The following is a 26,671-nucleotide window of genomic DNA, read 5'->3' on the forward strand; positions in this document are numbered from 1 at the left end:
ACAATCACCCAGACAGTTTGTTACCAAACCCAGTATTTATTGAGAACAAAGGAAACCAGTTGGCAGAGGGCCACTTCAGTTCATCAAACTTTAGCTGAGGTTGGGAAGCAGAGGGGCGGCCAGCCCAAGTCACCCTCCCAGGGAGGAGCCAGCCCTGGAAGAGGGGCTGTCAGACCCCCAGGGCCTGGCTGGGGTCTCTGGCCAGGAATGTGTGAAGGGCTATGGGGAAAGATGGCAGTGCCCCTGGGTGTGGCCATGAGCAGCAAGTGACAGAGGCGGCTGCTAAGCTGGTGGCCACCCAGCGGTGGGGAGGGAGAGTATGGTCCACTCTCAGGGATTGACAGATGGCAGGGAGCTGAGCTCGGGCAGCAGCTCTGGGTGGGGGTCCAGGCGGGCCAGGCGGCTCTGCTCTAGGGCGATGGCCTCAGCTGAGTGCTTACACTTCTCAGAGCCACACTGGCAGGTGAAATATTTGCTTTTGATGTCCCAGAAGCGGTCGCCATAGTCAAACCTGTCAGAGGAGCACAAGAGGCTTATGGGGCCCAGACCTGACTGCCCAAGCCCACTCCAGAACCTGTGGATCCTGCTCCCCAGGGGGCACTCTGGCACCCACACCCTTCTTCTCCCAACAGGCTCTAAATCCTTGCATGCTCTATGGGTCTGCAGCACCAGCACTGGCTGGGAACTTGTCTGAATGCAGAGTCTTGGGCCCTTTCCCAAACCTATTGAATCAAAATCCTCTGTGAGGCTCAGGCCTATATAACACAACCTCCAGGGACACTTCTGTACACTGACTCTGAGCTCTGCTCTAATCCAAGCTGGCAAATCAGGAGCTCTCTCCAGCTGCTGGCCTCGGGTGTGCTGTTTCCCACACCCCGGGCAGAGCCCAGCCACCTCACCCCAGCTCCTCCCCGGTCCGGATGTCTCGGGAACTGAAGAAAGCAATGCGTGGAAACCGCAGGTCTTGGTGCAGCATGAAGACCCGGACGGGGATGATGTTGGGGTCACACAAGTGGTTGATGAATCGGCTGATGTTGCCATAGTAACGGGCATCGATGCAGTATACTTCTCCATCCTGAGGGGAGGGTGGCACACTTTACATTTACCACCTCTCGTGCCCCGCCAACTTCCCCACCCACCGACAACCCTGTCCTGCCCTCCCCAGGTTTCTGCCGCTGCCCGGGAGTAGGAGACAGAGGGGCCTCCTGCCCACCTTGTTGTCTAAGTCGAAGAGATAAGAATCATCCTCTCTCACATCGGCCTCGGCGTCGGAGATCAGCTCCCCGACATACCTGCTGGGCAGGAAGTGATGGTGCTGAAGGTGAGCTGGGGTTACGGGGGCCGGCTCCAGGCCGTGTCTCCTCACAACCCCACTGGCTCCTCTTCCATTAGGTCAGATGCCTAGTAGTGTCTGTGAATGTCGCAGATCAAAACTGCTGGGACCTGGCTGGGTGGTCCCCTCTGAAGGTGAGATCAGGAGGAGGAACATGGGGACACTGGCATGTGAGGTCGTCACTGGATAGCTGCCATAGGCGGGGCCAGCAAGTGTGGTGGCTAGGGATGAGCTGGTGACACGGGGGAGGTAAGGGGACTGATGCCAGGCCTCCGGAGTTCAGGGCTCAGCCCGTGGCCTTGGGTTGGAAACTCTGCTCAGGCTTAGACACTCGGAGGTTTGTGGACTTGGAGTCACCACGCAGGTGGTAGCAATGGCAGGCTGAAGGACATGAGTGGTCAGACCAGCAGGAAGGGGCAGAGCCATAGAAGCTGTGAGGAACTCTGGGGAAGAAGTCAGGGGTGAGGATGCGCGCACTTGGAGAGCAGAGGAAGAGGAGCTGGTGAAGAGGAAGGGTAATTAGGGACCATTTGGATGGCCCCTAAATAAACAAATGGAGTTAAAAGGTTTCTTTTGTTTTTTTAAGTTCAAAGGAGACCTAGGTAAATTTAAAGGCCATGAGCTAAGAGCCAGGGGGCAGAGAGCGATTACAGATGCCAGGCAGAGAAAGGAACTGATGGGGAGGAAAGAGGGCCCTGAAAGTGGACAGAAAATGAGGCTCAAAAAAGCCAAGGATACCAGCAGCTGAGTGGAGTTCAAACCCTGATTTATCTCCCAAACTGGTGGTTTCTCCAGCTCAGAAGGGCAGGGGCAGGCTATGTGAGGCTGGGAAGAGGGGGCGGGGTGGGGATGTGGGCAGTGGCAATGGATAGCTCTGTGGTCTGGGCTGAGTGGGGTAGGAAGGGTGCCTGGCTGTGGGGAAGATGGTCTGAAGAAGCTGGCTGGAGATGGGGCTGTGAGAAGAGTAGGACCCATCAGGGAGAAGGGCAGAGAGGGCAGAAGAGGTAGCAATGGCCATGGATCCACCCCTTCATCTCTCCTCAACTCACTCGCAGATGAAGGTTCCCTGGGGGATGGTCTGCAGGGCGCGGACACCCCAGCCCATCTTGGCGGTTCGGTAGAGCTGCAGCCGCACCCTAGGGGTGGGAGAGAAGGCGATGTTGGGTGGATGGGAGACAGCGTGTGCTTGTAAGTCTCAGTGCATGTGGGTCTGTGTGCGCGCACATGTGTGTGCTTGTCTGTGCATGCAGCGGGCAGCGGCAGGGGGGTGGGAGGGGAGGCTGCAGGGACACGGCCTCACTTGATGCCACTCTGCACCACCCGGTTCTTGCAGTTTCTCCAGCAGGAGCAGGCCTGGTTACACTCGAAGATCAGCGGGGGCTCTATCTTGTTAAATTCCTGGAGCAGCCGCCCATCCTTCGGGAGGGAGGGGAGGACAGCGGTTTCTGTGTAGTCCCACTTCAGGTGCCCAAGATCCCCAAGTCCCCACAGAAGAATCCTCCCCTGACCTCAACCTGGTGACAGGGAGGCCGGGGTGGGGGACACTACACACACTCTAACAAAGGACAAATGCCCCACAACCACCCACCTTGACTTGCATGTGTCTGGGCCAGGCCCACCTCTGTCCTGGCAGTGTCGCAGGAATTCCAGGTCTGGCCCTGCCCTCTCTGCCACTCCCCCCCAGGGTAGGAGGTGAAACACAAGGTCCCGGGGAGTGAGCACAAGGCCTCGGAAGGAGTGAACGAGCACCTGTGGACAGGGCAAGGGCACGTACCTTGTCATACCAGCAGCGAATGCTGAGCTGGCCGCACAGGCAGTTGGAGCTGGAGCAGTCGTCCACACAGGTGCAGTGCTGGGCGGGAGGCAGGGTGAGCCTGACCCCCGGAATTGGCCCTGGCCCATCAGCTCCCAGGGCTCCCTGTCCCCCAGCTGCTGCCCTTTTGCTAAGGTCCATGTTTTAGGATCGTGATGGTCCCACAGCGAAGGGAATCAAAATGTTGCTGAAGGTTTGTCCCTAGGGCTACCTCAAGCCTGCTTGATACCGTCCTGTGTCCTAGTAAGAAGACCCTTCTCTGGGTGGAGACCACGCCCCTGGAGCTCCCTTTCAGCCCTGACTTTGCAGGTGCTCTTGTTGGCCCACGACTCGCCCCACTATACTTGGTGGCTCTGCTGTTCCCTCAGGAGGTCTCAGGCCCCTCACCTGCAGATGGGTGATGTTACGGTCGATGTTCATGGTGGATGTCTCGCAATTCTCTGAGATGTATTTATAATCCTCGGGGCATGGCTCCCCGTCCACGCCGTTGACACAGGGAATGGGCACATTCTCATAGCCCCGAGCCACGTCCCTGGTAAGGGAAATGGGGCTGAGGGCTCCTCTAGGTAAAAAGAGAGGACTGGAGAGGTTCCTGGGCTGTGGGGATTGGGTTGGGGCAAGGGGGAGGAAGAGGAGGATTCTGGGTGTTCATTGGGGCATGTGGAGGGAGGTTGCCAGAAAAAATGCAGGGCACCAAGTAAAAATCAGATTTCAGATAAACAAGAAATAATTTTTAGTACACGTACATCTCAAATACTGCACGGGACACTTTTACCCCAAAAAGGTAGTAACTGTTCATTTGAGATTCTAATTTAACTGGATATCCTCTATTTTTACTTGTGATATATGGCAATCCTAGTAGGGGGAACCGGAAGGGGTTCTTGGGACTCAGGGGAGCCTGGGGAGGGCAGAAGGCAGTTCGGGGACTGAGGGCCCAGCACTCACCGGCAGATGATCTTCTCAGTGCGGATGGCCCGATTCCCCACGCCAAGCCGGAGCTTGCGGTTGAGCTGCAGTGCAAACCACACATCAGAGCGCTCAGGAGTCAGGTCCCATGCGGTGTCCCCCTCCTTGTTGCGCAGCTCAGGATTCGCTCCACGTGACAGGAACAACCTGGGAGGGGAGAGGAAGCCTTAGAGGCCGGGGGCTGTGAGGGGCGGCGGAGGGGCTTTGGGTGTGGGGTGGACAGAGGCTCACAGCACACAGTCATGGTAGCTCTCCCGGGCTGCAATGTGCAGGGGCGTGTCCCCGTGGTAGTTGACAGCGTGGAGGTCACAGCGGGCATTCAGGAGGACCTCGGCGATGGCAGCGCTGCCAGTGAAGGAGGCCCAGTGCAGACAAATGTTTTCCTCCTGTAGAGGTGGTGGCAGAAGGAGTGGCCTGGGCAATGAGCTAGCCTCCACCATGCTCAGGGCCTGCGCCAGCCCCACCTCCCCCACCCCAACCAAACTCTCACGTTGTCTGTGAGGGTGACATCGGCACCCCGTGTGAGCAGCATGCGGATCACCTCGATGTGCTTGTGCTCTGCGGCCCAGATGATGGGCGTCCATCCCCCACTATCCTATGGGTGGGAAGGGAGTGAAGAGAGTCGGGGGCAGGCCCAGCATCCAGCCCTGCTCACCAAGGCAGCATGTGGTCAGGAGCACACACCCGGCAGCCAGACTCAGCTAGAGGCCCAACTCCGCCACTCAATGTTGTGGCACCCTGAGCAAGAGACTCAATGTCTCAGCGTCTGTTTCCTTATCTATAAAGTGAAACTATAGTGTGTACTGTTCAAGGCTGCAGAGTCCTTTTTCTCTTTCTAAAAAGTACATTATTTCCTAGGTCCGCCTACTCCTAGACGCAGTGACCCAATAGCAACAGCTATCCCTAGGTACACAGATGGTGTGTAAATGCTGAAAGGCCAGATGCTCCCAAAGGATGCTGGGTCATGTCAAAAGCCACAGGAGCCAACTTCCAGGGCTCCTCCTCACAAAGGATGGATTGAGAAGAAAGATAATAGGGTAAAACATATCTATCACACGAAAAACAAAGAGTTCACAAATAATCTCATTGGACACTTCAGAGATTAAAGCAGCAACTCATTACTCTGAAAACTGATAAAGAGAAAAACAAGGAAGAGAAAATAGTGAAGAGATAGCTGAATGAGGAGAGAGAAATAGGGGAACAGCTGGAGCAACATGGGATGCAGGGAGGGGTCAGAGGTCAGCCGACGTGGAAGGTGCCACAGCCTGAGGCTGAGCCAAGGACCAAGGGGCTGGGTAGCGGGGAGTGGGAGGGGTGGCAGGACAGCTGGGCCTCTGACCTGGGCGTTGACGTCCACCTGTCCCGTGCTGAGCAGCAGGCTGACCATCTCCAGGTTCCCAATTTTGGCTGCGTGGTGAAGGCAGGTGGAGCCATCCTCCTCCTGAGGGAGACACAGGCAGATGAGTCTTCCAGCTGGCACCTCTAAGCCAGTCCCGCCCCTGGGCCCCGTGGCCGGCCTAGCACACCTTGCTATAGACACAGCCGCCACGCTGCACCATGTAGCGGGCCACCTCCAGGTGGTTGTTCACCACAGCCTCCATCAGCGGCGTCCGCTGCTGCTTGTCCACTGCGTTGATGTTGGCTCCCGCCTGCAAGGAGGGGGCATGTGGGCTGGTGCCAGGGAGGGGCCAGGCAGGGGGCGCCTGAGGGCCTGGTCAATGAGGCAGAGGGCCAATCCATGCTGACCTGTAGCAGCACGTGGCAGATCTCCACAGAGCCCTTCTGGGCGGCTGCATGCAAGGGCGTGCGCTTGCTCTGCTGGTCGCTCTGGAAGTTGGGGTCCAGGTTGTCCACTGTGGGGAGAGCCCGCCACGCCGAGAGAGGAAGGGACAAGGAGTAAGCAAGCTAGGGGCCAGGTGGCACCTCCTCCAGGAATGTTTCTCAGGGCACGTGTCAGGAGTAAGGAGCCAGGCACATCATCAGCTGTGCCTGAGTTCAAAGCAGCCCTTCCCCTCAGTGCTGCTGTGCACTGAGCAAGGCAGGTAACTTCCAGGGAGAGGATGAAGTCCTTCACTGCGCTCCTGGCCCCAGCCCAGTGCCTGACATATCCTCGGGCCCAGTCAAGCTTCGCTGAATGAGTAAGCGGATGGATACTCACACAGCATCAGGATGACCTTCTGCAGCTCCCCCTGCTTCACTGACAGGTACAACTGCCGTGGGTGGAAGCGCAGTTTCTTCCGCCTGCCATGGTGAGGGAGGGCGGGGTTGGCTTCTTAAACTCCAGCATCAGCTTCGGCAACCACAGATCCACCCTTCCAACCCACCCCAGTTTCCGTGCTGAGAGCAATGCCCCCCTCACCTCTCCGACTCCTGGATGACTAGTGCTTTCTCCAGGGCTTCCCGGCCTGGTCCAGGTGGCAGCCCCACGGCTGAGAGGCAACCTCCACTGGGCAGGGTCAGGGAGGGCCCTGAGCTGTCAATGGTGTCAGCCACAGGGTCACAGGGTGGGCGCCGGAGCTCCCCCTGCCCTCGCATCCGGGCACTGCAAGAGAAGGGGCTAATGTCTCGGGTGATGGGGAGGAGCAGGGAACAGACAGAGGGGAAGGGAGAGGCCAGTACCTGGGCTGAGAAGTGTCTGCTCTCCCAGGAGCGTCCTGGGCCAGGGGTGGGGGGGCAGGGGCCGCAGTGCCAGCTGGTGGTGTCACTCCGTCTCCCCAGGGGATGGTCACCTCCTGGGCCTCGGATGCATCCTCCCCACAGTGGGGACAGAAGACCATCCCATTCAGCTGGGACACACAGGCCTTGTGGAAGCGATGGGCCACACGGAAGTCGGGGTGGCACTCCAGGAAGGTGCCCTGGACAGGGAAACAACATGGTGAGGCGATGGAAGCCCCTTCTGTGGCGGGGCTCACTGCTGGTGTGCCCTGTGGCCACTCACCGCCGTACAGAAGTAGCCACAGCCCGGGCAGCAGTGGTGTTTGACCATGCGGGCGCGGTGGGCCTCACAGAGCACCATCAGGGCCACACGGCTTGATGGCCTCATGGTCTCCCGCTTGAGGATTGCGGCATTGCAGCCCGATAGCTGTGGGCAGAGAGGATGGGCGAGAAGAGAGGTGAGGCGGGGGCCTGGGCCACGTAATGGGTACTGCTTCTCCCTGTCCACGGGCCCACCTCTCCATCCACACTCTCTGTGGCCATGCACTTGTGCCCTGCTCGCTCGCTGATACGGTCGATCTTGGGCGCCTCCATGCGGCAGCTGCACAGGGGCAACTCCTCAAATCCGCGTTCTGTCTCCAGTGAAGATGTGTCGTTGGACACCCCTTAGAGGAACAAGGGAGCTGAGGGAGGCCCTGCCCCTCACCCACCGGGACCCCTGGTGGGGCTGTTCACCCCCACCCTGCCTGCCTTTCTCTCCGTGCTCCAGAACCCCCAAAGCCTGGCCATGGATATATATACCCTGGCTCCAGTGGGGTCTCCCTCCTCCCCCTTTCCCTCAGGTCCTGAGGGTGCCCCCTAGTGGCTCCCTATCCCAGCAATTGGCAATTACCAGCGTGGTTGGGGGAGAGGGTCCCCTCGCTGGGCAGCTCCAGGGACCCCAGAGGGACCTCCATGTACTCACTGGGGCCTGAGGAGCCCACACCATTCACTCCTGACACAGAGACAGAGAGAGTGAGAGTGCGAGCCCATGGGCACCTGGATGTGTGGGCACATGCGGGCATGTACATGCATGAGCACGTGTTTGTGCATGCTCTCTGGGGGCTGGGAGGGGGGCTGGAGGAGGGGACCCCAAAGCAGAGGAACCTCCTCACCTCGTGGCTCCTTGGTCCGGGGAGGATCCCGCTTCCGCCGTTTCCGGGAGGGCTTCACCCATGGGCTGTCCTTCCGCCATTTCTTTTTGGCTTTTCGCCGGCCACTGGAACCGCTCTGGGGAGGAGGGAGGGTGGAAGAGCCTGGCCCCAGCCCTCACTCCTCAGGACTCAGACCTCTGGCCCCACAGTCCCTACTCTTCTGGGTATGTCAGCCCCCAGCTCTCACCCTGTCAGACTGATTGCCTGACTCCTCATCTTCCTCTTCTTCCTCCTCCTCTTCCTCCTCTTCCTCCTCCTCTTCTTCCTCTTCCTCACTCAGTTGCTCAGCAAGCGCTTCAACCTCGGACTGGGACAGAGGCAAAGTGGGGCAGAGGAAACAGGGACCCTCGGGCCACAGATCTCTCCTGGGGGGACTTGGGAGAGAGGCAGAGCATGTCGTGTCCAACCGCCAGGACTCACACAGTGAGACGGGTAAAGAAAACAGCCACTGGAGGAGGGCTCTCCAGTGGAGGCGAGTGCTTGCAGGAAAGCAGGAGGAAGAGATGTAGAATATTATACAGCAACAAAAAGAAGGCACAATGGTTAGATGGAACAACATGTTTGAACCTTGGTAAGACAATATTAAGCAAAAAGCAAAACCAAACAAAACCCCAGTTAAGTTCCAGAAAGGAAATGTACAGTATGTATATGTATACTCGCTCTTTCTATGAAGTTCAGAAATAGGTGAGACTATCAATGGCTGCTAAAGACACTCGATGAAAAGCTAATGAGGAACTTTACAGCGAGGATCAGGCTGACATCACTTCAATCTCCTCTGACTGATCTCAACATAACTAATAAAAGGCCACACGCCCTACGCCTCCTGGTGTGATGTGACAGGAGGCACTCACACCAGCAGCGGTGGGGTGCACTCCTGAAGCTGACCTAGCTTTCAGATACATGACTACAAGGGATACTTGTCAGAGAGTGACGTGTCAGTCCCCGCCCAGCCGGCCAACCCCTAAGTGTGAGGATTCTGTCAGACGACTGACCTGGTTTCTTCAACAAATAAATGGCAAGAAAATTTTTTTTAGATGACAGGGAACCTACATATCAAGAAAGCATGGTGACGAGTGTCAAGTCAATGTGTGGGCCTCATTTGAATTTTGACAAATAAAAGCCCATTTATGAAACAACTGAGATGTGAAGACTTAAATGGTAGTGAAACAATGATATTGAGAAATCACTGGTAAATTTTTTAGGTGTGAAAATAGTCATGCAGTGATGTTAAGGAACAGAAAGAGGTCTTTTCTTTTTAAAGATTTTATTTATTTATTTTTATAGAGAGGGGAAGGAAGGGAGAAGGAGAGGGAGAGAAACACGAATTAGTTGCCTCTTGCATGTCCCAATCAGGGACCCAGCCAGCGATCCAGGCAGGTGCCCTGACCGGGAGTTGAACTGGTGACCTTTGGATTTGTGGGAGGAGGCCCAACTCACTGAGCAACACCAGTCAGGGCAGAAAGAAGTCTTATGCTTAGAGATACATATGGAAATATCTCTAGATAAAACATGGCCAGGGCTGGCTCTAACACAAGCCAGCAGGGTCTGCTGGGGGAGGAGTGGACAGTGTAAGGACCCGCTGTCGGTGCGAACACATGATGGGGTAGGAGAGCCTCTTCAATCAAAGCTGCTAGGGAAGCTGAACCAGCTTCTTACACCATATATAAGAATACACTCAAAATGGATCAAAGACTTCAATTTAAGACTTGAAACCATAAAATTCTTAGAAGAAAACATACAGTAAACTCTCTAACATGGCTCTTAGCAGTATGCTTTTGGACATGTCTTCTCAGTCAAGGGCAACAAAAGAAAAACTAGACATGTGATTATATTGAGCTAAAAAGTGTCTGCATAGCAGAGGAAACCACCAACAAAACAGAAAAACATATTTGCCAGTGATACATCTGATAAGGGATTAATATCCAAAATATGTGAGAAACTCATATAACTGAACAGCAAAAACCAAAACCTAAACCAAAACCAAACCAAACAATCCAACTGAAAAATGGGCAAAGGACCCAAATAAACACTTCTGCAAAGAGGACATAGAGATGGCCAATAGACATGGGGAAAGATGCTCAACATCACTAATGTTTATAGTGATGTGAGCAAATTAAAACCAGTGAAGTTTCACCTCACACTTGTCAGAATGGCTACCATCAATAAATCAATAACTGTTGACAAGAGTGTGAAGAAAAGGAAACCCTTGTGCACTGTTGGTGGGAATGCAAATTGCTGCAGCCACTATGGAAAACAGTATGGAGGTTCCTGAGAAAAATTAAAAATAGAACGACCATATGATCCAGCAATTCCACTCCTGGGTATTTATCTAAAGCAATCCAAAATGCTAATTCAAAAAAACACATGCGCCCCTATGTTCACTACAGTGTTATTTATAATAGCCAAGATACAGAAGCAGCCTCAGTGTTCATCGGTTGACGACCGGATAAAGAAAATTAGGTACATATATAATAGAATATTACTAGACTGTAAAGATGTAAAGAAAGAATAAAATCTTGCCATTTATGACAACATGAATGGACCTAGAGGGTATTGTGCTGAGTGAAATAAGTCAAAGACAAATGCCATATGATTTCATTTATATGTGGAATCTAAAAAACAAAATAAATGGAGCAGAAACAAACTAAACGTTAGAGAGGATTTTGAAAGGTTGCCGGATGGGAGAGGGGCTGGAGGCTGGGGGAAAGGGGAGGGACTGGGAAGCGCACACTGGCAGGGAGGGCACAGCCCCGGGGGTGTGACGTGAGGCACAGCACAGGGGACACAGTCAGCACCGTGACGAGTATGTGTGGGGCTGGGCGGGGACTGGGACTGTCAGGGGCAGCACTTTGTACAGCACATGATTGTCTGACCACTGTGCTGTACACCTGACACCAGTAGAAGATAACATTGAATGTAAAAAAGAAACATATAAATTTTAAAAAGCAAAAATACTGGGGTGGGGGGTAGTGGTTGGGGGAAAATGCATTCAACTGTAATTAACAATAAAATAATTATTAAAAAATAAAAAATATCAGCTGTATACTGCTAGAGCTGGGTGATGGCCTCATGGGGCTCACTATTCTATTCTTTTGTGCACACGGTTGGTTGTTAAACAACACGGGGGCAGGGTGCCGACCCCCATGCAGTCAAAACTCCATGTGTAACTTTTGACTCCTCCCAAATTAACTAGCAGCCTGCTGGTGACTGGAAGCCTTACCAATAATGTAAACAGTTAATTAACACATATTTTGTATATGCAATACATACTGTATTCTTACAATAAAGACAGAAAAAATAAATCATAAAAAAATACACCGACAATATTTATTTTTTAAAAATCTGTGTAAGAGGACCCATGCAGCTCACACCTGTGTTTGTTCAAGGATTATTTGAAAGTTTCCATGATAACACATTAAATAAAAAGCAAAACAGGCAAGACTAAGCATTATAGTACATAGGCAAACACGTGTACGATAAAACTGAACCAAGTGCCCTGGCTGGTGTGGTTCAGTGGATTGAGCGCTAGCCTGTGAACCAAAGAGTTGCCAGTTCAATTCCTAATCAGGGCACAAACCTGGGTTGCCGGCCAGGTCCCCAGTAGGGGGCACACTTGAGGCAACCACACATTGATGTTTCCTTCTCTTTCTTCCTCCCTTCCCCTTTGTGTAAAAAAATAAATAAAATCTTAAAACAAAACAAAAAACAAACAAACAAGCAAACAAAAGCAAACCAGGAGCAAAGGAATAACCCAGCAGGCAAACAACAAATAAACCATAAAATGGATGGTGGTTGCTGTGGAAAGGATAGGGATGGAATGGGTGCAGCACACACAGCATTAGGTTATAGAGAGTATGGAGCAATGAATTAGTGGGTGTTCAGAAGATAAAAAGGAGAGAGTGAAGCGGGGGGCGGGGGGGGGGGCAAGACGGGAGAGTAAGCCCTGGACACGGGGCGGCAGGCCACCTCACCTTGCTGTCAGAGTCCACACGCTCGTCCACAGAGTAGGAGTCGTAGTAGAGGCTGAAGTCATCCCCCACCACTGTCTCCCACTCCTCCAGGGACCCAGGGTTCGCCTTCTCCAGGGTCATTTCTCCTGAACTCCGGGCAGAGCCCAACTCCTCCGACTGGAAAAGTAGGACAACAATAGACACTGCCGGCATTCCCCACCAACCCATTTCCTTTGAGTGGGGAGGCAGCCCTAGTTTGGGGCTTCCCTGAAGTAGCCCCCAGGTGGAGAGGTCTTGTTCTCCGCCCCTTCCTGCTCACCAGGCCACCTCCTGAGTTCAGTTTCCTCCTTTTGGCCACATCTGGAAGGAGAGAAGGATCCAGGCTTGTACTCTAAACCCTCAGGACAGGCCATATCAGGCTGCAGGTGGGTGAGGGGTGGGACTGACCTGAGGTCACCTTCCCAAGCGGGTGCACATCATCACTCATTCGGAAATGCTGCACTTCAGGGGGCCTCTTCTCAGGGACTGGGGGCTGGGAACCAGAGGGAGCACACTCAGGATAAGGAATTGGCTGTGGTCTGGCCTGAATTAGCCAGGAGTGCCAGATGGTGGTGAGGTGGTGAGCCACAACTTCAAAAATGCCATCTCATGCTGAAGTAGCCAGATGTGGCTGTAACAAGAACTGCTGTCTCCCCAGAGAAAGTGGGTCAAGGACATCCCACACCTAACCCTCACTACTTCGAGTGTGCAGTGGGTCCTTTCTTCCCATTTTATAGATGAGAAAACAGGTTAAGACCTTGACCAAAGCTACTCAAACCACATGCACAACACAATACTACCAAGGGCCCTAAAAACACTGTCATAAAGGTTGTGAGATTCTGGGGCCCCAGTCGTGTCCCTTGCCCTCATCTCATTCCCAGTAGGAATACAACCTTTAAAATGAAACAGGGGCAGGTTCTATGGGAGGAAAAATTCCCTGGGGTGTCACTTCGAAGTAAAAAGAGTGGTTTCAAGTTTCTTTACATAATCATTATCTTAAGAGTAATTAAAACATTAATTACATAAATAAATCTTTAACATTGGTCTCTTCTACTTCCCTCTCCCCAAGACTGTAAGCTCCAGGAAGACAAGAAACTATCTGTTCACACATTACGCCCCAGTCCAGAATGTGACACAAAAATAGCTCTTTGGTAAATTGTAAAGTTGTAAATGGAGTGAAAAAGACCTGAATATGTATTATAAAAAAGACCACAAGAGATGGAGGGTTGATTACCTGGCTCTCCCACCCCCTCAACCCTTCCCTTAATCCTCACCTGTCCATTTCCAGGTTTGGACATGGTTTTCCTGGCTCGGTGGATCTTGGGCTGTCCCTCAGGGCTGGTAGTAGATGGAGTAGCTTCAGGGCCTGATGCTGCTGCTCCCTGGGCCCCTGGCATACTCAGCAGCCTCATAGCCAAACTCTGGACAGATGGTGGTGATTTCCCAGCCCCTGTCATTGACATCTTGGCACGGCTGGGACAGGCACCCCCTTTGCTGGGTGAAGAGGGGAATGACTTTGTGGCATGACCTGGAAAACAGACAGGCAGACAGGCAGAGGCAAGATTAGAGGAAAGGCAGAATCAGAGGATGCCCCACCTCATCCCCAGCCTCCACAGCCTCTCACCCAGCAGGATGCGCCCCCCTTGCAGGTCCCCATCTCCCTCAAGATTTTCAGGTTCATCCCCAATGGGTGGTGTGGCTCCTACAGGGGTGTTGGCCCCCTCATCACCAACAGTGACGGTGACAGTTGCTGGGGATGAGGGGCCAGCAGGCTCCAGAGAGTCGGGGCTGGCCTTAGGTAGGGTCTCCTCACTAAGTGGGTTGTCCCCAAAGGAGCCATGAACTGTAAGGGAAGAGAAAAAGTTCAGGACTATAGGCTCAGGGAGTCCTGTGTTTGGGGAGGTGAAGTCTAGCTGGGCCGGTTTCTGTTTCACTCACCTCTCTCGGTGGCTCCTCTGAGCTCCTTGTCCAGCACCAGAGCCCCCATCTCAGCGGGGACCTCCCCCTGGGAGGCGACACAAGGGATATGAGGGCTGGTCAGCCCGGTAGGAAGTTGGGGGACCCAGGGCCCCTGGGCCCTGGTAAGAGAAAGTAGGCTCCGGGGCCTACCTCTTCCTCTGTGGGCACCCCCCCTTCCGCGACCTCGGCTGCCGGGAAGGGCCGCACGACCCCTCCCCCGGGCCCGCATCAGCCCCCTGCCTCTGGGTAGACCCCGCATCTCAGAGGCCGAGAAGAGAGGAGGGGGAGGGGGCGGGGCCTCCGAGCACCGGCCCCGCCCCCTCCTCCCGGTTGCACGAACCGTTCCCCCTTTGTCCCCCAGGCCGCGGGGACCCCGGGTACCAACCCCTCCAGCGCCCGTTGCCCCCCAGCCCGGAGGACGGCCCCTCGTGCCCCTCGCGCGTGCTCCTGGGGCTCCGGCGCCCGCCGCCCACTCGGGGACAGCCAGCGGCTGCACGCGCGCCTCCGTGCCCACTCCCCCCACCTCCCACCCCCTGGTCCCCTCATCCGCCCCCGGTGCTAGCCCTCCGGATTGCTGTAAGTCCTGCCCGGGCCCCCCGGCCCCGTTGCACCCCCGGAGCATTGCACGGGCGCGCGCTTCCCCCGGGCGCGCGCGCGGGCATGCACCCGCCTCTCCCCCTCCCCTTCCGCACCTCGGCGGCCGCCGCCGCTGCAGCTCCCGCCGCCGCCGCCATCGCCGCTTGCGCTGGGGGCAGAGCCGGCGCGCGGCCGCCCCGGGTCACGTGGGTGGGGAGGGAGGGCGAGGAGAAACTTTAAAGGAGCCACTGCGCGCTTTCTGTCCATTTTCCTCCCAGAGGGGCCTTGGAGTTGGTAATGGTTGCTCTAGGGTGGAGGCTGCTGGGGAGAATTGCTGCCATTCCTGGTTTTATTTCAGCGGGGAACCGAAGGCGAGGCGCTACCGGGTCCAGGTGTGGCCTCTTCACCCCCCTACACCAGGTTTTAGGTAACAAGCTGTGTCAGACTCCCGGGAGCGGCTGTATTTCCAAATCTGGCTTACGTGTGCTTCTCCCGCTTCTCGGTGCCTTCTAGTTTGAGGCTCCAGATAGAAGGCACAGACTCAATTTTGGCCTCGCTTCTCTAACGAGCAAGAAGGGGTGATGGGGACTAGCAGAGGACACTTTTACTTTTGGCTGGCTTGAGCATGCTGGTTAATGTCCCGTTTTGAAAACTCTGGGGCCCTCCTCTTTATGCCAGACATCTTGCCCCACCACATGCACTAGGCATTCAGGTGAGCCCCCAGTGGCCCAAGTCATTATTGTCTCGTCGCACTCTAGTAACCTTTTTTGCCAAATACTTCGCAGTCATAGTGAGGCACTCTGTAGGTTGTAGCACAGCAGAGTGGAAGTATGACTATTAGGCCAAGATATACAACCTTGATAGGTATTATGTTCTGGTCAAAGTTGGGAAAACATCTATGATCTCACAAATAATATCTGACACAGGCAGATGGTTGCAATATATGGCTCCTGAGGCCAATTCAAAGCCTTCTGGGAGCTGTAGTTGTCTTTGGTTAAGAACTATTCCAATAGGGTTTTGTGGGAATTGTAGTCTTTCCTGTACTCTAATCCAAACCTAGTGGTTTTTAGCTTCCCCAAGGCCACAAACCCTTTCTTCAGACCAAAAGTGCCCAAACATAGGCTCCTGCTTACAATTTCAGTAGGCACAATGATCACACAGGCCATCAATGGCCTGGGTAACAAACTCCTCATATACAGGAGGTCATGTGTCATCACTGCCACAACAGTCACGGAGCACTTAAGCTCGAGGTATCTGCCAGGTGTTAGGGCTTCAGAACTGGGAGAGTCCCTGGCCAGAGGAGCCCACTTGTCATACTACTCTTCCCCACTGAGCCTCCTTCAGGCATGGGACCTGCATGAATCGTGACCTGTTTGGGTATTGATCACAGTAACAGGCTGTCTAGGGTGGAACGGTCGGTCATTTACATGAAGTTTCGAATCACAGTACAAAGAAAAAGTTTTTTTTTTTAATTTATTTTGTGGAAAACAAAAGCAAAACAAAACAAAACCAAAACCAAAACAAAACCCCCACAAAACCCTAAAACCCCAAACTCCAGAAAAAATCCTAAAAAATATGTTTTTTTAAAAAAAATACTGTATAACTCTCCTCTCCCTCCCCCTAAACAGCCCTTCTCGTGTCCTTTCATCTAAATGCCCTACCCCCACCCCCATTCCCTGTTCTTGCTATTATTGTATCCCACTTCCCATTATCTATCCAGTATGCTCACCCCCATGATCTCTTACCTGCCACCTTGTTCTCCCTAGAATTTTGGTGAGCCTTGTACCCACAGCCCCATTCCCCACACATGCAAGACCTGCCCTCCCTTCCTTTCTGGGATTCAATAATCCTTCCCACTACCAGTCCCTCTCCCAAGCATCTATTCTAAGCTGGAGCATGTAAAAAATTCCTGCCAAATTCCCTCCCAATTCCCACCCACCCAACACTACCTCAAGAAATGTCAGACCTCTCCCTGGGCAGGCTTAGCTAGGAATAAAACATTTTCCAGTTGTTTTGCCTCATTTTGTAGGACCCTTTCCCTCTCTCCACATATACATGTATCTTTAATACTATCTCTCTGGGACCCTATATTCCCTTGGCCTTCCCAAAGAACCCTCTCCCTCTCCATCCTTTTCTTCTGAAGAGGCAGGATCTTCTCTCCGAGAAATCTTGGGCCCCTCAGGATGTGTGTGTCTGCTTAAGTTCCCCACCATATCTGCCCTCTCTGATCCCCAACCCCCTATTCTCCTGGGCCAAGGAACCCCTTTCTCACCCAGCTCAAGGACCCAGGCCTGCCGGGCCAGTGCTAGCGGATGAGGACGTTGATCTCGGCCACGCTGGCCTCCAGCACGTTCTCGGCAGTGGTCTTGCCATGCTGCTCTTTGAGGTGTCGCCTAATGGCAGGCTTGTGAGCAAAGCGCACATCGCAGTAGGAGCAGCGATAGGGCCTCGCTCCTGAGTGCAGGTTGAGGTGGTCGTGCAGCGTGGACTTCTGTGTGAAGCACTTGCCACAGATGCCACAAGAGTGAGACTTGACACCTCGGTGCACGTTCATGTGGCGGTTGAGGTTGCTGCTGTGGTTGAACTGCTTGCCGCAGCGCGGACACATGAAGATGAAGTGCTGCGCCCGCATGTGGAAGACCAGCTTCTCCACGCCCTGGAATACCTCTGGGCACTTGGTGCACTTGATGTTCTTTAGAGAGTTACCACTGGAGAAGCCCCCAGGCAGGGGACCCCGGCTGCCCCCCGCTCCCAGGCTGCCCCCCGCCCCCCGGGCAGCCATGGCCACTGCTGCTGCCTCCACCAGGCCTGAGGTGGCCCCCACGCTGGCCCGGCCTCCAGGGATCAACAGCAGGCCCTCCCCTTCCGCATCCTCGGACAGGCTGTAGCAAGCTTTCACCACACCCTGTGGTGGGGCCACGGTGCTGGGGGGCAGGCTGCTCTGGGCCAGCTCCCCCAGGTGGCTGCCCACCGAGCTGCCGATGCCCAGGCCTCCTCCCAGACCTCCGGGAGGTTTGAGCCGGTGTGCCACCTCCAGCGCAGACTCCACCTTGACAATGCAGATATCAGACACATCCTCATCCTCGTCTTCATCCTCCTCTTCGGCCTTTAGCTCCAGATCCTCATCCAACGGGAACTCCAGCTTCACAGGCCGCAGGAGCGGAGGGGGTAGAGGGGGTGGGGGTGGGGGTTTGGGGGCTGGCTTTGGGGTCCTGGCAGGAGGGAGTAGGGATTTGGTGGCACTGACACTGCTCACAAGGCTGGTATCGCTGACCCCATCCTCTTTGAGGCCTATTTTTGGTTCGATGAACTGGCTGAGGGCATTCCGGCATTTCTCCACCACGTGCTCCATTTGCAGGTAGGAGGCCGCGGTCAGGTAGTTGACGATGTCTCTGACGGCGAATTCCAGGGCACCCGTGTAACAGGAGAGGAGCAGGTCGGCCACTATGCGTGCACTGTGCATCAGTGAGACCTGCAGCTCAGAGCTGGGGTTCAGCAGGAACTGGTCCCGCAGGAAAGGGGAGCAGGCAGCCAGGATGACCTTGTGGCCGCGGAACTTGAGGCTGTCGGCCACAATGGTCACGTCGCAGAACCGCTCCTCTGCTCGGAGCTGGTTCATGTTCCTCAGTGTAGCGGCCTCGTGGCCAGGCAGCTGGAAGCGCAGGACTTCCACCCCAGACGCCATTGTGGCAGGGGGTGGGCAACCCTGGTTGGGAAGGAAACCGGTCAGAGACAAAGGTCTCTGGCTCGCCTAAGCCAATGCTCCAGGCCCCTCTCCTCCATTCTTGCCCAGCCCCCCAGCATCACATCTCCCAGTCTTCAGGTCTGGTCCTCAGTTTCCCCAGCACCATGATGGGGGCAGGAGGAAGCACAGTCCCTCCAAGGGGAGGGAGGCGTGGTTCCCGGGGGCGGGGCTCTGGTGTCCGCACCCCCAGCCCAACCGCCCGCAGTGATGGGACGAGCCCGCTTGCCCGAGAAAGCAGGAGGAGTAAAGGCCTGGGGCTCTAGCCTCCCGGGTGCCCAGGTTGCATATCTTCTCACCCCGCCCCCTTTACTCGCTGCCTCCTTCCTCCGCCCCCCCACCCCTTGCACGTTTGCACACGCCTTTCACGTCCTTCCCCAGCCGCCTGCACGCATGGTGCACGCCCCCCCCAAGCCCCACGACCCTAAGTGCACGCGCCTCTCACCTGGCCCTGGTCCGCGTTCTGTTTTTTTGCCCCCTACTTCCCCCACCCCCCCGGGGCCGCGGGCGCCCCCACACTCGGGCAGGGCCTGGGCAGCGCGCAGGCGCGGGGGTGACCGGGGCGCGCGCGCGCGCGGGTCTGTCTCCGCGTGGGCGTCAGGGCTGCGGGGCGGGGGCGGCTCGTGTGGTGTGTTCTAGGCTCCGCGCGCGGCGGCCGCGGCAAGAACTGTGGGAGGAGGAAGAGGGGAGGGAATTAAAGGAGCAGGAGTCCCCCCCTCCCGACCCCCCTTTCTTCACCAGCTCCCCCACACGGTTAAAGGGCCAGATGGCCTGGCCTCCCCTTTGGCCGGTATTATTTGTCCGCCAGAGCGGAAATACGTTCCACCCACACTTCATTCTAGCTCCCCCTCCTCTGTGCCTCCGGGCTCAGCGGCCGGTCTGCGCGTGCGTGCGAAGTGCCTCTGCAAGCCTCTGCGAGGCTTCCCAACTCCGGCTCGCTCCCCTCTCCGGGCGGCCCGCCGCGCCACCGACTCCGTGTCCTCCAGTGCTCGTTCCCACCCGTAGCGCACCCCGCGGCCTGATCTCCCCGAAGTCACCTGCTCCCTGGGTGGTTCCGAGCGGCCCGGGTTAGAGTCACGGCTCTTCCCAAGGCCTAGGCCGCTTCGAGGCTCTCTGAGCTGTTGGTCGATGCTGCCCCACGAGTGCATCGCCTCTTGAATATGTTCCCAGTTCCTCCAGCAACACTTTCAGATTTTGCCAACTGGTTTTTGAAGCTGGTAACCACCCCAGCCTTCCAGGCCACACAATCCAGCGCCCTCAATTTTCTCCATCTCGTGTAAAATCTCATCCGCCCTCCTCTCCTCTCCATTTTCTCCTCTCCATTCTCAGAATTGACTCCAACTTTTTTGTTTATAGATATTTATTTATTTTTAAACAGAGGGGAAGGGTGGGAGAAAGAGGGAGAGAAACATTTGTGGTTGCTTCTCACAGGACCCACACTGGGGACTTGGCCCACAACTCAGGCATGTGCTCTGATTGGGAATGGAACTGGTGACCTTTGTTTTGCAGGTTGGCGCTCAATCCACTGAGCCACACCAGGCCGGGCTCACCTCAACTCAAATGCCAAGGCAAATGCCCTTCAGGCCTCTACTTAAACTGTCGATGACCTTGCATATCCATTTCACCCCTACTATACAAGTAGCCCTAGTAGTACTACTTCTAATTATGCAATTATTTATGTTATTGAGATTCTACTATCTTGCCCTGGCTGTTGTGGCTCAGTGGATTGAGTGCTGGTCTACAACCAAAAGGTCTCCCGTTCCATTCCCAGTCAGGGCACATGCCTGGGTTACCAGCCACGTCCCCAGCTGGGGACATTCGAGACACAACCAAGTGTTTCTGTCACACATCGATGCTCCTCTCCCTCTCTTTCTCCTCCCCTTCCCCTCTCTTTGAAAAGAAATAAAATCTTAAAAAAATTGTACTATCTTTTATCTTCCCAACTGCAACCATCCCTCCACCAAATTACCAAGGTCAGAGCTTCATGGTCCTATATGAAACCTCTTTCAGCTCTTCACCTCTGTCTTCTTTTTCTCTGACACTCCCAAACTATGGTAAGCTGCAGTTTCCACAGCTTCTGTACCAGCATTTATTAGCGCCTTGAAGACTGCCCCTCCCCCCAACCTCTCATACCCACGCTTCCCTACCCAGCCAAGCCTAGGTGAGGAAGCCCTTGTTTCCTGCCAATTGGATTCACTATATCTTCCAGGATACTACAGCATTTTTCTTTTTAAAATTTTATCTATTGACTTGAGAGAGAGGAAGGGGGAAGGGGAGAGAGAAGGAGCGGCATCGATTTGTTGTTGTTCCACTTATTTATGCATTCATTGGAATTGAACCCATGGCCTTAGTGTATCAGGATGATGCTCTAACCAACTAAGCTGCTGGGGCTACAACGTTCTCCTTACACATCAATTTTGATGAAACTGCTGGTTATATAATGTGTCACAATCTGCTTTCCCTAGGTAAACACCGTGATTGCAGGAATTATGTACACTGTGAGTTATGTTTTGCAAATAAAAGTCATGAAATAAATGACTGACTATTGAAGTCATTCCTCTTCAGTGCAGCCAGCATCCATCCATAAAAAGTTTTTTCCTGATTTAAATGGAACTCCTGAACTGTAGGGATGCCCTTTGGGGTGAGGTCAGTGTTTAAGTGGTGCCTTCATTCTTTGCCATTATCTTTTAAATTCTGTGACTGTTATGCCTCCACCCAGTTTTCTCTATTCTAAAAAGCCCTCTTTGTAGAAATCTTTGTAGTGAGGCCCTGTGGATTGGAGGAAGAACTTTGGCTTTTGTGTCAGACACATAGGCTCCAAGTCACATTCCACTACTCACTAAAAGAGGGCCCTTGGGCAAGTTATTTAATTCTTTGAATCTTTATCTTTGAATTTGAGACCTTGATTCCTTAAAGGGCTAATGTGAGGTTTAAATGAGCATGGCTTACAGGAGGTGCCTAATAGTTGATAGCTCCCTTCCCATTTGTCTAACTGGGAGACTATGAAATTTTCAAAAGAACTTTAACTAAAAATTCTATTTCTCTATCTCCTCCCTTCTTTTTATCAATACCAAACTTCTCAGAAGAATGGTTCACACTCCAGTGAGAACAGAAATACAAAAATATGTCAAGGTAAGAATTTAAGTTTGTAAAGTTTTGTATCCTATCCCTTCCTGCCACTTCTCTTTCCTGGAAGTGTGAATGGGACAGGGGGCCTAATCTCAGCTGGCAGTTTAAGACAGGTGGTCTTTAGTGGCAGGTGGAGGGGACGGTCTTCAAGTGCTCAGTCCACCTAGTTACAGTTTTACATGGAAACAGTAGTGCACCAGGCTGTTTTTTTCTGTACATGCTGGTGGGGAGATGTGGTAGGACTCTTTTCCTACATGCCCCATGCAGGGGTATCCAGATCCTTGGTCCTTGGTCCCCAACTTTTGCCAGTGTGAGATAAGGGGCCCTCCCAGCCTTGGTTGGCAGTACCAAATACCCTAGTGCAGTGTCAAATTCACAGATAAATTCAGGATTCTTAGTGGGTGGGAGAAATAAAGTCTGACTAGGGACGTAAGGAATGACTAGGAGACAGAAGTTCTAGGTTTTAGTCCATGTTTAAAGTCCTGGAGGCACCAGAGGTTTTAGTATCCTATTCAGTGAAATGGAGGATTATCTTTTCCAGCCCAATGAGTCTATACAAGCTCATTCTGAAAGGGTGGGTGTATTTTTGTGTGAATGTCTGGGAGAAGTGGTTGAGGGTCAGCTGGCTCATGGCTCAGGCTCAGAGCACCACTCTTAGTTTATTGATGGAGGCAAGCAGTGGTCGAGAAAATCCCAAACAGTAGGAAAGGTTAGGCATTTCTCTGAGGAAGTCAAAGTATTTTTGGCAGTGGGTTTGATAGGAGACTGAAGAGTTGGAAAATTTTAGTTTAAGGTAAATAGTTATAAGCCTGGTAAGTAATGCATATGTTAAAGCTTTTGTTTCACAACTTATAGATAAGGCCCATCCTGGTTCCTGGGAGAAACAGCCGACCTCCTGGGGCACTAGAGAATGCTGCAGTTTTCTTCCACCTAATTCTCCATGAATTTCAAAACCCCTCCTGCACCTTGTTTATTCCCTGTTATAAAAGGCTGGCTTGGAAAGAAAATGTAAGATGGTTTTTTTAGGGTATGAACCTACCGAACCTGCCATCTTCTCAGACTGCCGTCCATCTGAATAAAGTGTTCATAAATATGTAATCCCTCTCTGCTCATTGGGTTCCGTACGAGACAGGCAGCATGAACGACGGTGCCTTTTCCAGTTCCAGGTTTACTTTTACAATTGTGTTTAGCTCAGACTAGAGTAACTGTATGCCTTGAGCAACCGATATGGAAGGAGGAGGGAAGTCAGCCTTGACTTTTTAATCTACAGACTAATAAAACTTGACTGTATTACAACAAAACCTCCAACTTCTTTCTCCTCTGACTCACACTCAACTCTGCCCTCACTGGAGTAACCCTGGTGAAAACTGCAACCTGTTCAAGCAATGCTGGCAGGGGCTCACAGCCAGCATTGAGAAACTGTAACCGGAAAAGACACCGGCGTTCTGGCTGCCTGTCACTACCAAATCCAATAAGCAGTAAGCAGTGACAGTGATTGAATCTTTGATAGGTGCTTTATTCAGATGGCTGGCAATCCGAGAAGATGGTTTATAAGGGGGTTGGGGGAGGGCAAACAAGGTGTCAGAGAAAGCCTTTGAAATTCAACAGTTGCCTCCAAGGGGGAAGGGTAGTTGCTTGCTTCTTCCTGGTACAGACGTTTCCAGACTAGGTAATCTCCATCCAGTGCCCCAGGAGGTCAACTGCTTAATCTCAGGCACCAGGATGGGCCTTATCTGTAGTTACTGAAACAAAAACTTAACATACACATGCTAGATTTATGACTATTTACCTTAAGCTAAATTTTCCCAAGTCTTAAACTCCTATCAAAAGCATATGAAATCAAAAGGCCCACATCACTCCCAACTGAAACCAGAAAAGACCGGCATTCATGCTGCCTGTCACATACAGAACCCAATAAGCAGAGACAGGGATTTAATCTTTATGGGCACTTTATTCAGATGACCTGTGATCTGAGAAGATGGTGGATTCATACGTTAATGGACTGTCTTAAATTCCATTTTAAAATGGCCCACCCTGGCTGGTGTGGCTCAGTGGATTGAATGCTGGCCTGTGAACCAAAGGTTCACTAGTTTGGTTCCCTGGGTGGTGGGCCAGGTCGCCAGTTGGGGGTGCGCGAGAGGCAAGCACACATTGGCGTTTCTCTTCCTCTCTTTCTCCCTAAAAATAAATAAACAAAATCTTTTTTTTTTAATCCCTTTTTATAAGGAGAACAAAGTGTAGGTAAGGGGTTTGGAATTCAGGGAAAAGTTAATTGGGTTAAGAAAACTGCAGTATTCTCACCCTGGCCCTTGGTCATTTCACTGGAGGACGATGGCCCAGAAACCATCTTGAATTGCTTGCAGTTCTCCCGAGGCACAAAGGTGGAACTGCTTATCATCCATCTCTTGGAGTCAGGGTAGGTCATACCTTCAGTTCCTGGAACAAAAGCTTTTATATGCACTGATTACTAAGCTTATTAGCTATTACTTAAACAAAAAATTTCCAACTCTTGAGTCCCCTATCACAAGCATTTGTAAAACCACCTTTCTCAAAATCCCATCTATCTCTGGCAAAAGTTTCCAATCCCTGACTATTCCTCCTTGCTGGTACCTCCTCCTTCCTTCTGACACATTCTCCCCAGCTCTTTGGAACCCTCTCACAGCTTCAGCCTCCTGACATACTCTTCCCTCCTTCCAGCTGCTCTAAGTCCTCACACCCTCCCACCCTGCTCAGCACTAGGTCTGGGTTCATGGTGGTGGATTCTCCGAGCTCCTTGTCAGTCCCAGGAACAGGGTTCTTCTACTTGACGCCAAATACCTTTCCCTACCATCCAGGAAGTCCTGCTCTGCTACTCTCTCCCTCTCCTTGTTGCCATGAACAACTGACTCCCAGGCCTGGGTACCTGGGAAACTGGCTTAGGCAGTCTTTCCCAGGCCTGCCAGTGTCCATGCAAATGACCTAATCCACACCCCAATTTTCCCTTCTGTCTGGCTTTCTTCCCTCCATCCTCCTCTGTCACTCTCCCCCTCCCACTCTCCCTCCTCTCTTCCTTCCCAGTCCAGCCAAGATGCCACTCAGGATGCATCACATCAGCTGGCTCTGGGTGCTGCTTTGTGCACCTGGAAGAGCCCCTGTTCTCACCACAGCTTCCTTCCAAACTTGTCCACTGTCCTGAGTCGTCCTGCTCTACTCCCAGTACCCCTCTTTCAGCAGACAGCCCTATTTTGTACCCGAGGTACATCAAGTGCCCTCCCTCACACCCATGAACATGTCATTCTTTGCTCATCCTTCTTTTCTTGTCCTTAACTTCAGAGTCTGTTGAAAGCCAATCCTTCCTTCTAACACCTCACTCCTATTCTTGCTCTAGTTCTTGCCTTCCTGGGCTTCATAGTAATTCCCTGTACTAGAACCCAGACAATTCTTTGCTATGTTAAAAAAAAATTCTTCTTCAACCTGCTTCCTCTCCAGCTGATGCCACACCTAACCCCCCTTTTTCAGCATAGCCAGCACTCCAAGTGTTCATCCTTTTTCACTGTCTCTACATGCACCCTCTCTGCTAAAAATATTTATTGTGACTATATTGTATACATAGAAGGTATGAAATGAACATGTTTAGTCAAAGACAAATGAAACAGAACATCTGGAGCCCTAACCACAATTTAAGAAAGAATTCCAGGGACCTTAGACATCCCATGTTCTCCATGCTGAGTGCATCCCTCCACCTCCACACAGAGTGACCTCTACGCTGAATCTCCTGCTTATCTCATAGTTTCACTATCTCTGCATGTTGTAGGCATTCCTAATCAGCATACTGTTTAGCTTTGCTTGTTCAATCTTCACGTGGATGGAGTCATACTCTGTGTTTTTTCTATGTCTGGCTCAACATTAAACTCAATATCATGACTTTGTTTACTTGTATAATTGAAATTCATTCACTTTTTTTCTATTGCATTCTTATACCACAATTTATGAATCACTTGTTCTGTTGATGGACATTTGTTTTGTTGAATAGGTGGTTATCACCACAGTGCTGCTGTGAGCTCTCCTTTACTCTTCTCTGTGTATGGCCAGTAAGCTCTCCAGGGCAGCAGTCTTCAGACTGGGCCATGTGTGTCCCTATAGTGCCAGATGACTGTCCAAGGAGTAGGTGGACCTGGATAGAGGTAAGAGAACAGCTCTCAGATTTGACATTCCAGTATAATATTGGGAGGCTGATGAACCTGAGAGGGCCTCTGAGAAGGAGGAGCATGTGCCCCTTCCCCCTACTGTTGCCTGGCTCTCCTTGACCAAAGACAGGGGCTCAAGGGGGAGTTCAGGAGGGTCAAAACCCCCAGAAAACAAAGGGGCAGTTTCAAAATCTGTGTTGGTTATGAGAAAGTGAGTGATCTAGTGGCATCTTTCTGCAAGTCAGGTGCTTTGTCTTTCTTTCCTTTCAACAAAATTGAAGCAGAAGTCATTGAGTATCAGCTGATTTATTTATGTATCTACCCTTTTTCTTATTGAGGTGAAACTCACATAATATAAAAGGAATCATTTTAAAGAAAACAATCCAGTGGCATTTAGTATATTCACAGTGCTGTGCAACCACCACCTCTATCTAGTTCCAAAACATTTTCTTTTTAAAATTTTAATTATATTTTATTGATTATGCTATTACAGTTGGTCCAGTTTTTCCCCCCGTTGCCCCCTCCACCCAGCACCACCCACTCCCTCAGGCAATCCCCAGACTTCTGTTCATGTCCATGGGTCATGTGTATAAGTTCTTTAGTTACTCCATGTCCTATATTATAGTTTATATCCCCATGACTATTCTGTAACTACCTATTTGTACTTCTTAACCTCCTCACCTCTTCACCCATTCCCCCACACACCCCTCCCATCTGACAACCATAAATATGCTCTCCATATAGCCATGATTCTGTCTCTGTTCTTGTTTGCTTAGTTTGTTTTTTAGATTCGGTTGTTGATAGATATATATTTATTGCCATTTTATTGTTTATAGTTTTGATATTTTTATTAAGTAAGTCCCTTTAACATTTGATATTGATAGGGGACTCAAGAGTTGGAAAATTTTAGTTTAAGTAATAGCTAATAAGCTCAGTAATCAATGCATGTAAAAGCTATTGTTCCAGAAACTGAAGGTATGACCCACCCTGACTCCAGGAGACCATAAGCAGTTCTACCTTTGTGCCTTAGGAGGCTGCAAGCAATTCAAGATGGTATCTGAGCCCTTGTCCTCCAGAGTGAGATGACCACTGCCAGGACACAGCTAAAGACCACCCCCCAGGGCATGCTCTTTAAGGACCACACCAAGAT

At 52.3% G+C, this 26,671-nt stretch overlaps 2 protein-coding genes across 8 annotated transcripts; both read right to left on the bottom strand.

The window, feature by feature from the left end:
* Positions 1-17: 17 nt before the first annotated feature.
* On the bottom strand, positions 18-14,683 carry EHMT2 (euchromatic histone lysine methyltransferase 2). Of its 7 annotated transcripts, none has more exons than XM_028508785.2 (28): positions 14,601-14,683; positions 13,888-13,954; positions 13,574-13,792; positions 13,224-13,477; positions 12,358-12,442; positions 12,230-12,270; positions 11,932-12,087; positions 8,148-8,267; positions 7,922-8,036; positions 7,660-7,761; positions 7,284-7,432; positions 7,051-7,194; positions 6,732-6,967; positions 6,472-6,654; positions 6,271-6,353; positions 5,859-5,965; positions 5,639-5,761; positions 5,452-5,553; positions 4,603-4,707; positions 4,344-4,498; positions 4,092-4,259; positions 3,534-3,678; positions 3,108-3,185; positions 2,634-2,749; positions 2,383-2,469; positions 1,214-1,292; positions 900-1,075; positions 18-511 (listed from the first exon to the last, which is right to left on the bottom strand). In XM_028508785.2, the coding sequence occupies exons 1-28, from the start codon at positions 14,640-14,642 to the stop codon at positions 331-333; spliced, it is 3,618 nt and encodes a 1,205-aa protein (XP_028364586.1). In that variant the 5' UTR covers positions 14,643-14,683; the 3' UTR covers positions 18-330. The 7 variants fall into 7 exon arrangements, with proteins under 7 accessions (XP_028364586.1, XP_035879735.1, XP_028364589.1 ...); XM_036023842.1 differs by having other exon boundaries at positions 1,214-1,295; XM_028508788.2 differs by lacking the exon at positions 7,660-7,761.
* A 1,584-nt stretch (positions 14,684-16,267) lies between these two features.
* ZBTB12 (zinc finger and BTB domain containing 12) lies at positions 16,268-18,939 on the bottom strand. The gene is made up of 2 exons (XM_028509106.2): positions 18,672-18,939; positions 16,268-18,190 (listed from the first exon to the last, which is right to left on the bottom strand). The coding sequence occupies exon 2, from the start codon at positions 18,167-18,169 to the stop codon at positions 16,790-16,792; it is 1,380 nt and encodes a 459-aa protein (XP_028364907.1). The 5' UTR covers positions 18,170-18,190; positions 18,672-18,939; the 3' UTR covers positions 16,268-16,789.
* Positions 18,940-26,671: the final 7,732 nt, after the last annotated feature.

Source organism: Phyllostomus discolor, chromosome 4, assembly GCF_004126475.2.
Source record: "Phyllostomus discolor isolate MPI-MPIP mPhyDis1 chromosome 4, mPhyDis1.pri.v3, whole genome shotgun sequence".
Taxonomy (NCBI): domain Eukaryota; kingdom Metazoa; phylum Chordata; class Mammalia; order Chiroptera; family Phyllostomidae; genus Phyllostomus; species Phyllostomus discolor.

Bases quoted from the DNA above. Each gene is read 5' to 3' on its own strand.
- ZBTB12 (XM_028509106.2), bottom strand. From the start codon at position 18,169: ATGGCGTCTGGGGTGGAAGTCCTGCGCTTCCAGCTGCCTGGCCACGAG.
- EHMT2 (XM_036023839.1), bottom strand. From the start codon at position 14,167: ATGCGGGGTCTACCCAGAGGCAGGGGGCTGATGCGGGCCCGGGGGAGG. The intron at 5,966-6,270 runs GTGAGTATCCAT...CTCTCCCCACAG, and splicing joins GAAGGTCATCCTGATGCTGT to TGGACAACCTGGACCCCAAC. The intron at 5,762-5,858 runs GTCAGCATGGAT...CCCTCCTTGCAG, and splicing joins TCTGCCACGTGCTGCTACAG to GCGGGAGCCAACATCAACGC.